The sequence below is a fragment of the Pezoporus occidentalis genome, unplaced genomic scaffold (genome assembly GCF_034315485.1).
Source record: "Pezoporus occidentalis ecotype Australia unplaced genomic scaffold, CSIRO_AGI_Poc_V1 ctg189, whole genome shotgun sequence".
NCBI classification, from domain to species: domain Eukaryota; kingdom Metazoa; phylum Chordata; class Aves; order Psittaciformes; family Psittacidae; genus Pezoporus; species Pezoporus occidentalis.
In genome coordinates this window covers 436,594-449,960 of record NW_026913737.1, presented here as the reverse complement: position 1 = coordinate 449,960, position 13,367 = coordinate 436,594, and the positions used below count along the sequence as shown (strand labels likewise).

The 13,367-nt window shown below is 54.3% G+C and overlaps 2 protein-coding genes across 3 annotated transcripts; one reads left to right on the top strand and one right to left on the bottom strand.

Moving 5' to 3' along the window:
* Positions 1-2,293: 2,293 nt before the first annotated feature.
* Positions 2,294-6,463, bottom strand: PLPP6 (phospholipid phosphatase 6). Its single transcript, XM_062616190.1, has 2 exons — positions 5,822-6,463; positions 2,294-3,916 (listed from the first exon to the last, which is right to left on the bottom strand). Exons 1-2 carry the CDS (start codon positions 6,225-6,227, stop codon positions 3,546-3,548), a joined length of 777 nt encoding a protein of 258 aa, XP_062472174.1. The 5' UTR covers positions 6,228-6,463; the 3' UTR covers positions 2,294-3,545.
* A 264-nt stretch (positions 6,464-6,727) lies between these two features.
* FAM78B (family with sequence similarity 78 member B) lies at positions 6,728-13,024 on the top strand. 2 transcript variants are annotated; one of them, XM_062616188.1, is made up of 3 exons: positions 6,728-7,101; positions 8,536-8,725; positions 9,331-13,024. In XM_062616188.1, the coding sequence occupies exons 1-3, from the start codon at positions 6,839-6,841 to the stop codon at positions 9,766-9,768; spliced, it is 891 nt and encodes a 296-aa protein (XP_062472172.1). In that variant the 5' UTR covers positions 6,728-6,838; the 3' UTR covers positions 9,769-13,024. The 2 variants fall into 2 exon arrangements, with proteins under 2 accessions (XP_062472172.1, XP_062472173.1); XM_062616189.1 differs by having other exon boundaries at positions 8,536-9,466.
* Positions 13,025-13,367: the final 343 nt, after the last annotated feature.

Here is a 13,367-nt window from a genome sequence, read left to right as displayed (position 1 = left end):
TTGCATTTTGTCTGAGAATAATGCTGATAACAAACCAATGATTTAGTTGTTTCTAAGTACTGATTACCTTTGAGGACTTCTAGTCTCTCATGCTTTGCAGGAGAGGAGATGCAAAGGAAGCCAGGAGGGAGCAGAGAGAGGACACCTGACCCAGACTAGCCAAAGGGTATTCTATACCTCAGCATGTCATGCGCAGTATATAAACTTAGGGGAGTCACCCAGAAGGGACTAATTGCTGCTCAGGTCAGGCTGGGTATCAGTCAGCAGGTACTGAACAATTGTATTGTTCATTGCTTGTCTTTCTTGGATTTTCTTCCCATTTCTTTTTTCCCGTTCATTTTTTTTTTCATTTCAATTATTAAGCTGTTTTTATCTCAACCCATGGGTTTTACCTTTTTCTTATTCTCCTCCTCATCCCATGGGGTGTGAGGAGTGAACAATCGGCTGGGTAGTACTTAGTTGCTGTCTGGGTTTAAACCATGACAGAGAATCATCCCAACCATGGTACCTGGGAGCACACATGGTTCCAGCTGTTCCACTGGCACCAGTTACCACATTGCCTATGTCCCCCTTGCCCCTGGGCTGGGCATGTTTGCACAGTGTCCCTGGAGCCATAGCTCACTCCTGAGCCATTGGAGCCACAGGTGGGGCAAGCAGGACCTGGGTGTGAGGAGCACTGTGCTTCTGGGGTGTCGCTGGTGCCAGAGTGGTGGGGCAGTTTAGGAAAAGGCTTTCCCTGGCAGCAGGAGGCACAGACCAGGTGGCTCTGGAACACACCACTGGCTCCTGGCACACTTGCAGCTGGACAGCCCCTGGGGGCTGCAGGGGAAATTTGCTCTCCTGTGTCAGGGGAACTTTGCCCCAGAGCAGGGTTGTGGAGAGGCCAAGCTCCACAGCTGAAAGGTTTTTAACCTTCTAAAAGTCATAGTATGTTTGCAGTAAATAAAGCTGTAATAAAGGTGTAATAAAGCTCTTTCTGTCCCTTGCTGTTGACAAGGCTGACCTCTTGTCTGGGCAGAGGCACCAAGCTGTCAATCCACACTCTGCTTGTCTGTCGAAAAGCATCAGAAGCATTTCTTACCAGGCTGGCAGATCGGCAAGTGGATCAGCACGGGAATGGCAAGCAGGCAGCACTGGCAGTGCTTCTCTAACTGCTCCACTTGCAGCTGGCTTCTGGCTCATTCAGGCTCTGCAGGGATGGCCAAGGTGACAGGTACAGGGGACTTCCAGCTTTCAACCCCACTGCTGTGCTATGAAATCTCTGTGCAGGTTGCCTTTGAATTTGCCCTTCTTCCTTGGCAGCTATAAGAGATGGCAGAGCCTTGGACTTTGCCTCCACCTGTGCTTGGGCTCATTACCTGGCTGAACTGCACCATGAGGCACAGGTGACTCTGGGAGTGCATCATGGACAAACCATGGCATTTCAGTCAAGATCAGCTTGTTGATGTCAGCGGGAAAGCCATTGTCCCCATGCCTGGCCAGGATGTAGTGTGTGTTGGGCAGTGCACACAGACACATCTGCTCAGGGCTTCCACAGTGGGCAGAGGTACTATGGGACAAACTGAGCAGAAAGCACCAGTCTCTTGTCACCAGCAGTTACAAGTAATTATCACAAGAGGAGACCAAAGGTCTAGCTGGGGAAGGTGGAAAGAAACAGCAGAGGTGACAGGGTGGCTGGGCAGCCCATGACAAAGTGGGGCTGTGCACTGGAGATAGCAGGTGCCACCAAGCAGCTTGTGGAGGGTCTTTCAAGTGAGCTGGGAGCAACTTCTGGCATGCACATGTACATAGGAACAAACCACATATGCACAGAGTTGCTGCCGTATTCCTTCTGCCTGGAGAGGAAGATCCCAATGGCTCTAAGAACACTTGGACAAAAAGCACCCTGTGTTTGGGAAAAGAGTAGCGCTAGGATGTTTTGGCACAGCTCAATAAGCCCGATCGCCTCAAACACTGACAACATTGGTGTGTACTGCATGCCCGTGATCTGCAGCCACCAGAGAGCTCATCTCTGCCTTGAGGTGGGAGGGCTGTGTGCTGCTGTGCACACTCTGGACTGGCCCAGCCTGCTGCCAAGCATGCAGTGCAACCAGGTGATTGCTTTTTTTTTGGTTGTTGGAGTGCCAACCCACAGCTGTTAGCTCAGGGCTGGGCTCTAGGGGAACCTTGCTGTATCAAGTGCTTTCATTGCAGCCCCTGTATAATTGATGGTGGGTGATGGCCAGAAATAGGATGCTTGTACCAGCGGTCCTCAGGCTGCTCCTGCACACTTCACCCAGAGAAACAGCAAGCATAAAACACTGACTGGTTTTAATATGACTTAATCCATGCTTTCCAGGCATTGAGTGTGCTAATGGACCCAAATGGCCATGATGAGCCTCACCTGGGTCAAAACCCCTCCCTCCCCATGCCACGAGCACTATTTAAGTCCAGTCCAGAGCCTTCGCTCTTTACCTGACTGTGGTTCTTGTTGGTGTGGATGCTGTGTTTTCTTGGCATAGTCTCATCACTGGCTTATTACAGAAGTGCCTCAGGGTGCTCTGCCAAAGACAAGCAGTTTTCTGTGAAATACAGGCTGCCAGGACTAATGGTGCTAGGGCAGGAGAGCCAGCCCACCAGCCAGCATGGAGAGCTGTGGTGGCGGTTGGTAGAGCCAGAGCCTCTTGCTACAGGAGGTACAGGTAAGACTCGGCTCCTGGGGTTACCCAGCAGCCTGGGTGAGTGTGGGCTGCTGGGCGATGGGGAAGGGGCTCATGCTGCAGTATGCTGGTAGCAGACTGGCAAGCAGGAACTACTGTGAATGTGCTGTATCCCTGGTAGACTAAAATCCCTGTGGAGGGGAAAAGCAGTTATGAAGTTCTGCACAAGGTCTTCAGGAGCAGTGCTGTTACAGATGCTTCCTCCATTACCTGCTGTTTTGGAGATGAAATGAATGGGCCAAACCTTTGGTTGCACCTTTTCTCTCCATGACACTGGGAGCCAGGTGCCTCTGTCCTCAGTGCTTTAAGATCTGTTTTCTGTGTAGTACTTAAATCTAGAGCAATGGAAGAGATGCACTGCTTAGGAAGGCAGAGTCCTTCATAAACTTGAGGAGAGACCCTAGAGAGTGCCCTTCAGGCATATTTTATACACTGGGCTGTGCAGGGCGCACTCATAACATGATCAGTGTATTTTCAGAGAAGCCACAGCTACCACATACATTATGGGCTAATGCAGCAGGTGCCCAGCAAAAGCATGCAGATTCACTGTACCAGTTGTGAGCTGCCACATGAATGTGCTGACCCCTCCCTGGGCTCTGCAGGGACTGTTTGTGGTTTTTTTTTTTCATGGCACAACAGTCAGTGCAGCTGCTTGACCTGTGCACACCCTACCCAACAGGGCAAGACGGCACCAAAATGCAGGCCCAGGAGCCTGCAGTGCTGCTAGTGTTGAAGTCTTGGTGGGATAGATGGGGTTCAGTGTACGAGCTTAAGTCCCAATATCCCCTCCTTGTGCGTGCTTAGAAAACCAGGTGCATGTCCTTTCCTTTGGGAGGAACCCAGTCATCAGTGTCTCCAGAGTGCAAAGAGGGCAGGCGCGCTGAGCGGGGACAACCAGCAGTACTCCACCACACTGTACAGCATGTAGCCCAGCAGTAGACCAAAGAGCACGTCTGTCATGTTGTGCCTGCCCAGCATGACCCTTGAAACGCTGACAATGAGAACCCAGAGCACCATGAGGACTCGCAGTGGGACGGCTAGTACCAGGTGGCGCAGAACGAAGCGGCAGACCAGGGCAGCTCTGGTGGCATGGCCTGATGGGAAGGAGTACTTGTCCACTGAGATGGTGACAAACATGTCCATCTTGTTGTGGGTGGGCCGTGGCCGCTTGACAATCCCTTTCACCACTGCCACCATCACGAGATCCAGCAGCAATGCTAGGAAACAGTAACAGTGAGTGAGCAAGGTTTTGGTTTTGTGTTTGTTCATAAGTTGCTTTTTTTTCTCTCCATGGAAAACAAAGTAAGAATCAAAGCAAAGCCATTAGCTAAGGAGAAAGCACTTGGCTACCAAAACAAGGTAAGAGAAGGCAGTGTTTCCCATTGTTACAAAACTGAGGCAGGGAAAACATTCCAATGCTTGGCCTTCTCCAGCATGAGCATATCTTCAATCTTTCCTCTTGTTGCATGCAGCCTTGCATGCCAGACATCTGCCTGCCACAGCCAACAGTAGGTCTTTGTCTGGCTTGTATCCAAGGGCTTTTGTGTGTAAAATCTGATCTTGACAAGACTCGGGGCTCAAACCAACCCTTAACCTGAAGGCAACAGAGGAGTTAATAGACCCACAACTCCCTGACAGCCTGTGCTGAGTCAGCACTGCTTTGCTTACCCTGGTGGGTAAGGGTCAAATAAATGTTCATGAATGACCAACCCATTTCAAGCACTCAGCCACAACTCGGTGTGAGGGGCTCTGAGCTTGTGTGGTGCCAGAGCTCCTGCAGTCTAAATCTTCCCTGCTGCTGGGGGAATGATGCCAGAAAGTTAACCACACTTTGGTTTTCAATAGCTTAATAAAGGATGATTTTAAAAAATGGTGGCTTGCCCCCAGAGAGCTAAAGGCTGTTACAGTAAAAGTCTGAGGTAAAGCATCTGTGAGGAGTGTTGAGTGAGTATTTGGCAAGAGCAGCTTCTCCTGTAGGGGAGAGTGCTTTCTGCCTCCCTGTTAGCGTTGTTGGCACAGTGCTCAGAGCCAGGGGTACTTCCTCCAAGGAAGTCTTGTGAGAGAAACCAACTTCTGCTTGTCCTAAGGCTTGTTTCTGGACAACAAATCTGTTGGTCCCTTCAGTTCATTCCCTTTGGTTAATCATTTAATTTAACAATCTCCCCTCCATGTAAACCTTGTTCAGTTGCTTTTTTTAGATATGGTTCTTGGACATGCTGAACATTAGGGAATGCTCCTTTCCCATATGAGTGCTGCAGTCCCAGGAAAGCGCCCCAGAAAAGTGGGTGGCTCTGAGCAGGAGGGTTGAGGGCTGGACAAGACCCTGGTACTGGAACAGACCTCCTTGGAGCAGATGTTAAATTGGAGGCTTCCAGGTCCCTTCCCTCTGCTCTGCTTTGGGACTGTAATTTAACCATGTGCTGCTAAATGAAAAAGATACACAAAACCATGTTTCTTACCAAGCAAATTTCAATTCAAATTACAAATGTGAGATACTAATCATTTAGCTTAAAGAGTAAGAACTAGGAATCTGAAAAGGTCTGTTTGCTCTGGAGCTCCTAGTTTCTAAAAGAGCAAAAATGAGTAAGTACACATAGTAGGACAGGACATTGGCAGAGGGGGAATGGGGGGTGAGGATATTACACCACACAAGATTAAAACGCATGCTTTAAATCAAGTTTCCTCACTGGCTGATACAGAACAATCCATGCAGGCACTACCTGCAGGGAGTCCAAGGGTGTAGACATCTGTGTGGCAGAGCAGCTTTTCAGGGAATGGGGTGGTGTCTCAGTACTAGGTAGCTGCACCTCGAATGTGCTCTGCTGATAAGCTGAGGAAGTAAAAGCGAGTTCAGTTCCCTGAGTGCTTTGTGCAACTGCAGGAGCAGTTTACCTGTCAGGACTTTCACTGTGTGTGGTTGCAGCTGTGACTGATGAGCCATATCCATGCCACCAGGGACCCCAGATGAGCCTGCACCAGTTACTCAGTATCATCTGGATTCCTCAGGGTTACAGGACGACTGAGCCTTGCTCAGTTCTGCCCCCTCCTTCAGGTCCTATCCTCCCCCCTCGGCTGCAGCCAGCCCCTGCCTCCAGTGCCCCTTTGTGAGTCCCCAGCCTCACCGAAGAGCAGGTTGAGCAGCACCTCTCTGGCTGCTGAACTGTCGCTTTGGCAGAGCCCGTAGAAGGTGCCAAGCAGCCAGGGGATGCCGTGCCCCGAAATCTCGATGACCTTCATGAGGGGGCGGGCGCTGCCCCAGGTCGAGCCCTCTCCGGCGCAGACGCCCAGGCGCTTGGATGCCCAAAGGTCAATGGCCAGCAGGGAGCTGAGGGCGATGCCCAGGAAGGAAGGGTTCAGCTTCATGCAGTCCTCCTCGGGCATGGGGGCTGCCGCGGAGCTGCCCGACTCCTTGCGGCGTGACGGGCTGTCGGGGGAGACGGGGCTGCGCTGGCTCACGAGGGACAGGAACTCGGGGCGGCCGCTGCTGCAGCCGGCGCGTCGCTCGCGGCTGCTCCGGGGGCTCGGCATGGCGAGAGGAGGCGGCTTGGGAGAGGGGGGAGGACCGGTCACCGGCTGCCAGGCCTGTTCTGCCAACGGGGCCCGGGCGAGGAGCTTGCCTGTCACTCCTGCCCGGGCCTACCTCTCCGTCTTCCGCTACCGGCCCCGCACCTTGCTCGGCACCGTGGCCTCCCGCTACCGCACGGCCGGGGCCCAGCTGCCCCTCCCGCTGTGCCCCGGGACGCCGCACGCTACTCCCCAGTACCAGGCGGCACCGGCGCGGTCCCGCTTCCTCTTTCACCGCCCACCGTGACGCACCCTGTTGCCATGGAGACAAAGGACCCCGGGGAAGGACTGAGGCGCCCCCTGGCGGAGGGGAGGTCGCTCTTCTACGCCTTGCTCCGGGGCGGGGAGGCCGTGGACTCGCCCCGCCTCCCCGCCTCGCACGTGCCCGCCCCGGCCGGCGTACGGCAGCCGGCGAGGGCTGCAAGAGCTGCGGCGGCGGCGCCTTCGCCCTGCCGGCGCCGGTGCGCGGGCGGCGATGCGCGGCGGCTGCGGGCGTGCGGCGGCGGCGGGGGGACGGGCCGCCCCCCCGGCCCCGCGGCTCGGCGGCGGCGGGTGACGACGGCTCGGCGGCGGCCATGGGGTGCCTGCAGAGCGTGGCCTGCAAGGCGCGGGTGCGTCGGGAGCAGATCGTGGTGTCGGACGTGTCGGCTACCATCGAGCCGGCGGCCACCGCCATCGAGGAGAGCTCGCCGGTGGTGCTGCGGTACCGCACGCCCTACTTCCGCGCCTCGGCCCGCGTCCTCATGCCCCCCATCGCCCGGCGGCACACCTGGGTGGTGGGCTGGATCCAGGCCTGCAACCACATGGAGTTCTACAACACCTACAGCGACCTCGGCGTGTGAGCACCGGCACCGCCACTGGCGCCACCGCAGCGCGCTGGGTTGGGGGGACGGGATCTGGCACCGGGCACGGCGCCCCGGCTACACTGGGCGGGAGTTGGGATGCAGAAGCCCCACGGTGTGCACCGGGTTGGGTATGGCATGCCCCCCCCCCCCAGTACCCAGCGTGGGTAGCACCCCCGCGCACGCCTGTTGCACCTTCACCCCATGTCTGCACCCACAGGTATGCACGGGTGTTACCTTCACCCCAGCACCTGCTCCCAGCACCATCCCTGCCCTATCAGACCGGACCTCGCAGCACCCTGGCCCTCACGCACCTCTCGCCCTGCAGCTGGTTCCCGCATCAGCTGGGTGGCCTGAAGCTCACTCGTTGGAGGGTTTGGTGGCTATTGTCCCTGATGAGTGGCTGGTTTTCGTGGGGCTGTGTCATGTGTGTGGGTGTTGCCCCTGGGCTTGTTGAAAGGGGGAAGCTGTGCAGTGTTGTGCAGAAATGGCTGCTGGAAACCAACTTTTCCCAAGGCTGGGCGTGCGGGTGACTCAGGACAAAGCTGTTGGCTCTGTCATTGTGTCTTTTGCCGTTTGAAAGGGTGATGCAACATGGATCTGGAGATGGCTGTGGAGGGTCCATTCTGCAGCTTGCCCAGGGCAGCAGGCAGAGCAGTGTGTGCAGGCATTAGAGGTGCTGCCTGCCCATGTCCTTGTGTTGTGGCAGATTGATTTGTGTGTGGCACTAGAGCACCTGGGGACACGGGAGATAGCAGAGGTTGTCATTTGTCAGGGGGATGGTAGCCACTTGCAGGCAGCTCAAGATACGTCTGGAGCTGGAGCTTGGACTCAGCCGGAGGTTTCACCAGAGCTCCCTGTTTGTAATTGCCACGTGGTGATTGTCTCCCCTGCTGTAGCCCCGCAGTGTTGCTAACATGGTTGTCAGCCAAGATTTGGGCTGGAATTTCCCCCCCAGCCATACTGCAGGGATTTCACTGCACCAGCAGCAGGCGTAATTGTGATATCTAATTATTGTGTGTGCCTCTGTGCAGGAGTATGTATTTACAGGCATAAAGATCACAGACTTTTATTGCAGGAAGGGGCCAGTTCTGTGGCCACAGTGCTGCAGCCGATGGATGGAGAATGGTGTTCTCCAGCCCAGGAGCTGATTAAGGAGAGGGTGACCCCAGAGAGACTCAGCAATGAGTTTTGGCCCAGTTGGTTTGATTGCAGGTTAATTAAAATAGTGTTGTGCTGGCAGAACAAAGGCTTCAGCTGGCCCTGAAGGCTCGGTGAAGGAACTGAGGCCAAATTTGTTCTTAAAGAGGCCCTTGAAAGCTAGCTGCAGGTGGGGAGACAGTCCCCATACTGTGTGTCTCCATGTTGCTTGCTGGGCACTGTTGCTGTTGTTTCCCTGCTAACCTAGCCTTTCCCTTCCTGTTCACTAGGTCAAGCTGGGAACTGCCTGACCTGCGAGAAGGAAGAGTAAAAGCCATCAGCGATTCAGATGGTGTGAGCTACCCCTGGTACGGAAACACCACAGAAACTGTGACCCTGGTCGGGCCCACTAACAAGATCTCCAGGTTCTCAGTGAGCATGAATGACAATTTCTACCCCAGCGTGACATGGGCTGTCCCTGTAAGTAACAGTAATGTGCCGCTGCTGACCAGGATTAAAAGGGACCAGAGCTTTACCACATGGCTGGTGGCCATGAACACCACCACCAAGGAAAAGATCATCTTGCAGACTATAAAGTGGAGAATGAGAGTGGACATTGAGGTTGATCCTATGCAGCTGCTGGGGCAGCGGGCACGGCTGGTGGGAAGGACTCAGCAGGAGCAGCCCCGGATCCTCAGCAGGATGGAGCCCATCCCACCAAATGCACTAGTGAAACCCAATGCCAACGATGCCCAAGTCCTCATGTGGAGACCCAAGCGAGGCCAGCCTATAGTTGTGATACCTCCCAAGTAGATCAGTGCCAGGGCGCACACGTGAGGACCTGGGAGCCTGCTGCAAATGAATGGGGTTCCTGAGCCAAAGCAGGCCTCTTGGGTTCTCCGCCTTTGTAGCTGTGGTTGGAAATGCGCCTCCTTCTTAGTCAGAAAGAGAGCCTGGCTGGCACGGGCATGTTGAAGAGGGATCACTGAGCTGGAGGATTTCCCGGGAAGCAGAATCAAGTACTTCTAGGGGCTTGCAGCTGGCAAAGAGGCTGTCTGACCTAAATGAGTCATCTTTCCTTGCAGGGCAATGCAAGGAGCATGAGTGCAATCAAACCATGCCGCTGGCAAATGTTGCTTTCCACCCAGTTGGAGGTAGAAGCGGAGACCATGTCTTGCTGGACGTGGCAGGCTCCTGTGGTGAGCCTTCCTGCTGGATCATGGGTGTCCCCACGGTGTCTATACCTATGCATTTGGATCAATAATGGAGCCCTGGTCCTGCCCACTGGGGCTGGGCAGGGGTTCCGGGAGTGGAATGGGAGCTGGCAGTGCCGGGTGCTGGGCTGGAGCCTGGTGCTGGCCAGTACCACTGCCCAGGATGGGTTTTCCATAGCTGACGGAAAGTGGGACATGTTTTGCATGCGTCTGGGTGTGTTTGGAGTAGTTGTGAGTGTAGGAGATGCCATAGCTCTTTTCTGTCTTGGAGTGAGATCTAAGGGCAGATTAGATGTCCTTTTGTTTTAAGGTGCACTAATCCTTTGCAGTTCCTCAACCCCCGTGTCCACCCCCAAATCCTGGTGACCTGTTTCTTACAGGAGCAAAATCGATTCTCAGCTGAATGAGAAATTGGGAGCAGTGCCCATTCACCCTGCCCAGGTACTGACTGTGTGGGGTGCCCAGACCAGCTTGGAGGTGACCTGGGACTCACACTCTTCCACTGCAGACCCAAGTCCTTTGCAAGAAGTTGGGTGCTTGCTCATTTTCCATACAAATGCTGGCTCATGTGGAGACTCCTCAGCCACCCATAGAGCAGGATGGCTACTGGCAGGGATGCTGATGGGGAGGATGGCGTGCCTTGCAGTAACTCCCCAGGCTCTGCAGGGATGGAGATCTCCTTTCTATGGGTTGGAGGCAGGGATGTGAGCAGAGGCCATGCAAGGCAGGCCTGGGTTTGCCTGGGAAGGAGGTGAGCGTTCTGCCTGGGCATTGCCTCCTGCTGCTCTAGGTGCTTGGAGGGTAACAGGGTTTTATTTGTCTTTCCCATTGCTCCTCACTGCCTGGATGACCGGCATCATCTGGGGTGTTGTGGTGCTATGGGCTGCGACCTGCAACTCCCAGTACCTTGCCCTTGAGATGCAGCAGAGGCATAAACCATGGCTGCCCTGCCTGTGCCACAGGCACTCCATTGCTCCTGGACAGATAGTTATGACTTTTCGCTGCTTTCTCTGCTCTATCCTCTGCCCCAGCCTGAGCCCATTGGCTCCTCCAGCTCACGTCCCTGCCTTCGTGCCATGGGAGGTTTGACCTGCCCTGGGGATGTGGATAATTCCCACTGGGAGGGTTCTATCTTCTGCCCCACTGCCAGGAGAACCTGGGGAGGGTCACTATGTTCGGCACTTCCATGCAAAGCCTTTCATGTGGTATTAATAGCACTGCCTTCAGCATTGCTTTGCTTCCTGTGGTGTGCTGGCACATCTCTGTGGCATCGCTCTGCAGAGCTTTGACCATGGCTTGTGCTTTTCCAGGGCGGGATGTGCACCCTGGTCCCTTCCAGCAAAGGAGTTCCCCAGGCATCTTAGACCAAAAATCCGTGTGAAATCCCTGTGCTATTTATTATTCTCAGTAGTGTTTGCTGCTGATGGGATTCTTACTTATTTTTCCCTCTGGGAGTATTGCATTTTGACGCCTTGACGCACAGTTTCCCATGCTGAGGCTGGTGGTCCTACTCCTCCCGCTTGGCCCCACTATGGGCTGGGAATCTGCTGCTTTTGGTGCCTACACCTGGATTTTGCTGGGGGCTGTAGCCTTGTGGTGAGAAAGGTTTGGAGGAAGAGGGGACTGAGTCTTGGTTTGCTTGTTTTCTGGAGCAAAAGTTCCACTGGGAGCTTGCCAGTGTGGGAAGATGTCCCACTCTTATGAGACTCTGCCCATGGTTTTGTTCTGATACAGGACTTATAGCAGCTTTTGCTGTCACTGACTTTTTTTTCTCAAAAAGCATGTTTGGAGAAGGGTTAAAAACGTTAAATACGATTTTCTGTAGTCTTTGAGAAAAGAGGAGGGATAAGTACCTTTTGGTTTGAAATAAGGCAGATGTGTACTTTTGACCCAGTAGGACAGAAATGTCTCTGGCAGCATCAGAGCTAAAAAGCCAGTGGAAGGGGTTCCCCAGCAGATGGGAACTCGAGGGCTGTGTGCAGCCATCAGACTGGGGAGATGCTGTGGCAGCACCGTGGTGCCTGCTGGCTGGGAGAGCGAGGATGCTGGTGGGGGGTGCTGTTGAATTTATTAGGATGTGCTGCCTGGCCACACTGGGATAGCAGTGTCTGCCATTTCTGTCCATGTATGTCTACAGTGTCCCCAGGGAGGCGCTTGGTGCTGCCTGGTGCTGGTGTCAGGCTCCATGCCTGGCCATAGCCTTGTGCCTGAGCTCCCAGGACTGCCGCAGCCTGCAGGCAGGCTCTGGATGAGCCCTGGGGCCATGCCTGTGCTCACCCCTCTGGGCTTCTGCTGGGCTGCCATGCCTGCTCCTCTGATGGCTGGATTTGATGCGCTTAACTCTGTTTGATGCACTTCACTCGGTTTGATGTGTGGGTTGTCTACATGGGCATTTCCGTGTTTAAAAGGAAAAAGAAAAATATTTACAAAAGCAGTGTGCAGAAACATGCAGTTTGCATGTTCACAAAAGGTGTGTGTTCACTTCGGCTGGAGGTGCTGGGTGAGCTCAGCAGCACCCACCGGTGGAACCCAGGCACAGGGCTCTATGTTTGAGTGAAGGGGAGGAGAGGGAGGGAGGGAGGCAACAGGGTAGAGCTCCAGTGTGTGAGTTGGGGTTTTCCTCACATCCCTGTGGGCTGCAGCTGTACTGATGGGGACCTGGAGCTGGAGCCCTGGCTGCAGAGCCCATGCCAGGGATGAGTACCCAGAACCCTGGGTTCAGTTGCCCAACCACACCATGGGATGCCTTCCCTGTACCCCCCTTTCGCAGTAGCACCCCGTTATCTCAGGAAGGAGCATGTCATGGAAATGCCCGCTTGCATGTTCCACTTGCCCTGAGCCTCGGGGTGCCCCTTCCCCTCTATCCTGTCCTTGGGTCACTTATTTATTTATCTAGCTATCTACCTATTTATTTATTTATTTATTTATTTACTTGAGGTTTAAGTTATTTATTATTATTTATTGACGGCTGAAAGTTGGGGGGGTTCATTTCTGCTGCACGGTGGGGGCAGCTGGGTTCCCCCCACCCAGCCCCCTGCATTTTGGGGTGCTGCTGCATGTTTGGGAGCACCGCTGGGGAGGGACGATTGAGGGCCCCCCTACTCCCATTTGCTTTTGGAGCCAGGGGGAAAAAAGGAAGGGAATCATATCGGTGCTTGCAGGGAGGACACCCAGTGCCTGTACCTTTCCTGCAGAAGCTTGAAGCCCTGTGCCCCCTCCCTGGGCACTGTGCTCCTTCCCATGCCCATCTGTATTCACTGATCCAGCCTCCTGGCATTTCTCTGATGGCTCCTGCTGGATTTGCTGTTGCCAGTTCCTGGAGATGGTGAGAAGAGCCAGGACGCGTGGATGTCACTATGGAGAAAAGACCAAACCAGGTATTCTGCTGCCGCGTGGGGAAAATCGGAAGAAGAGGAAAGCTGGTTTTGCAGAGTGCCTTAAACACAAATGACTTTACTGAGTAGGGGGCTTGGACTTCTGTCTCTGGATGTTATTACCAACTCAAATGTTGCATTTTACTTCTCTGGGATTAAAAGAAAACCACTTGAGCTGTACTGGAACCAAACCCTGTGTTTGCTTGAGTCCGTCTGGCTGGTTTGCACCTCTGGGGCCACGGTAGCGTGGGGGAACAGGCAAGAATTCATGGGCTGCCTCAGCAGTGGGACCAGTGTCTGCCCCTGCCAGCTTTAAGCCCCTTGGTGTGGTGGGAAGACTCATTCCTCTTGTCCTGACTTGCAGGTGGCTTCTCTGGTGTCCCAGAGAGTTTGTGGCTTCCCAAGGGATGCTCAGAGCTGCCTGTTTGCACAAAGCTTGCTGTGGGGTTGTGTCCTCAAGCTTCCAGAAAGTGGGCAGTCAGCTGGAAAGCTCGGGGCAGGAAGTAGGCAGCCCTTTTCCCCTTAGGAAACCAG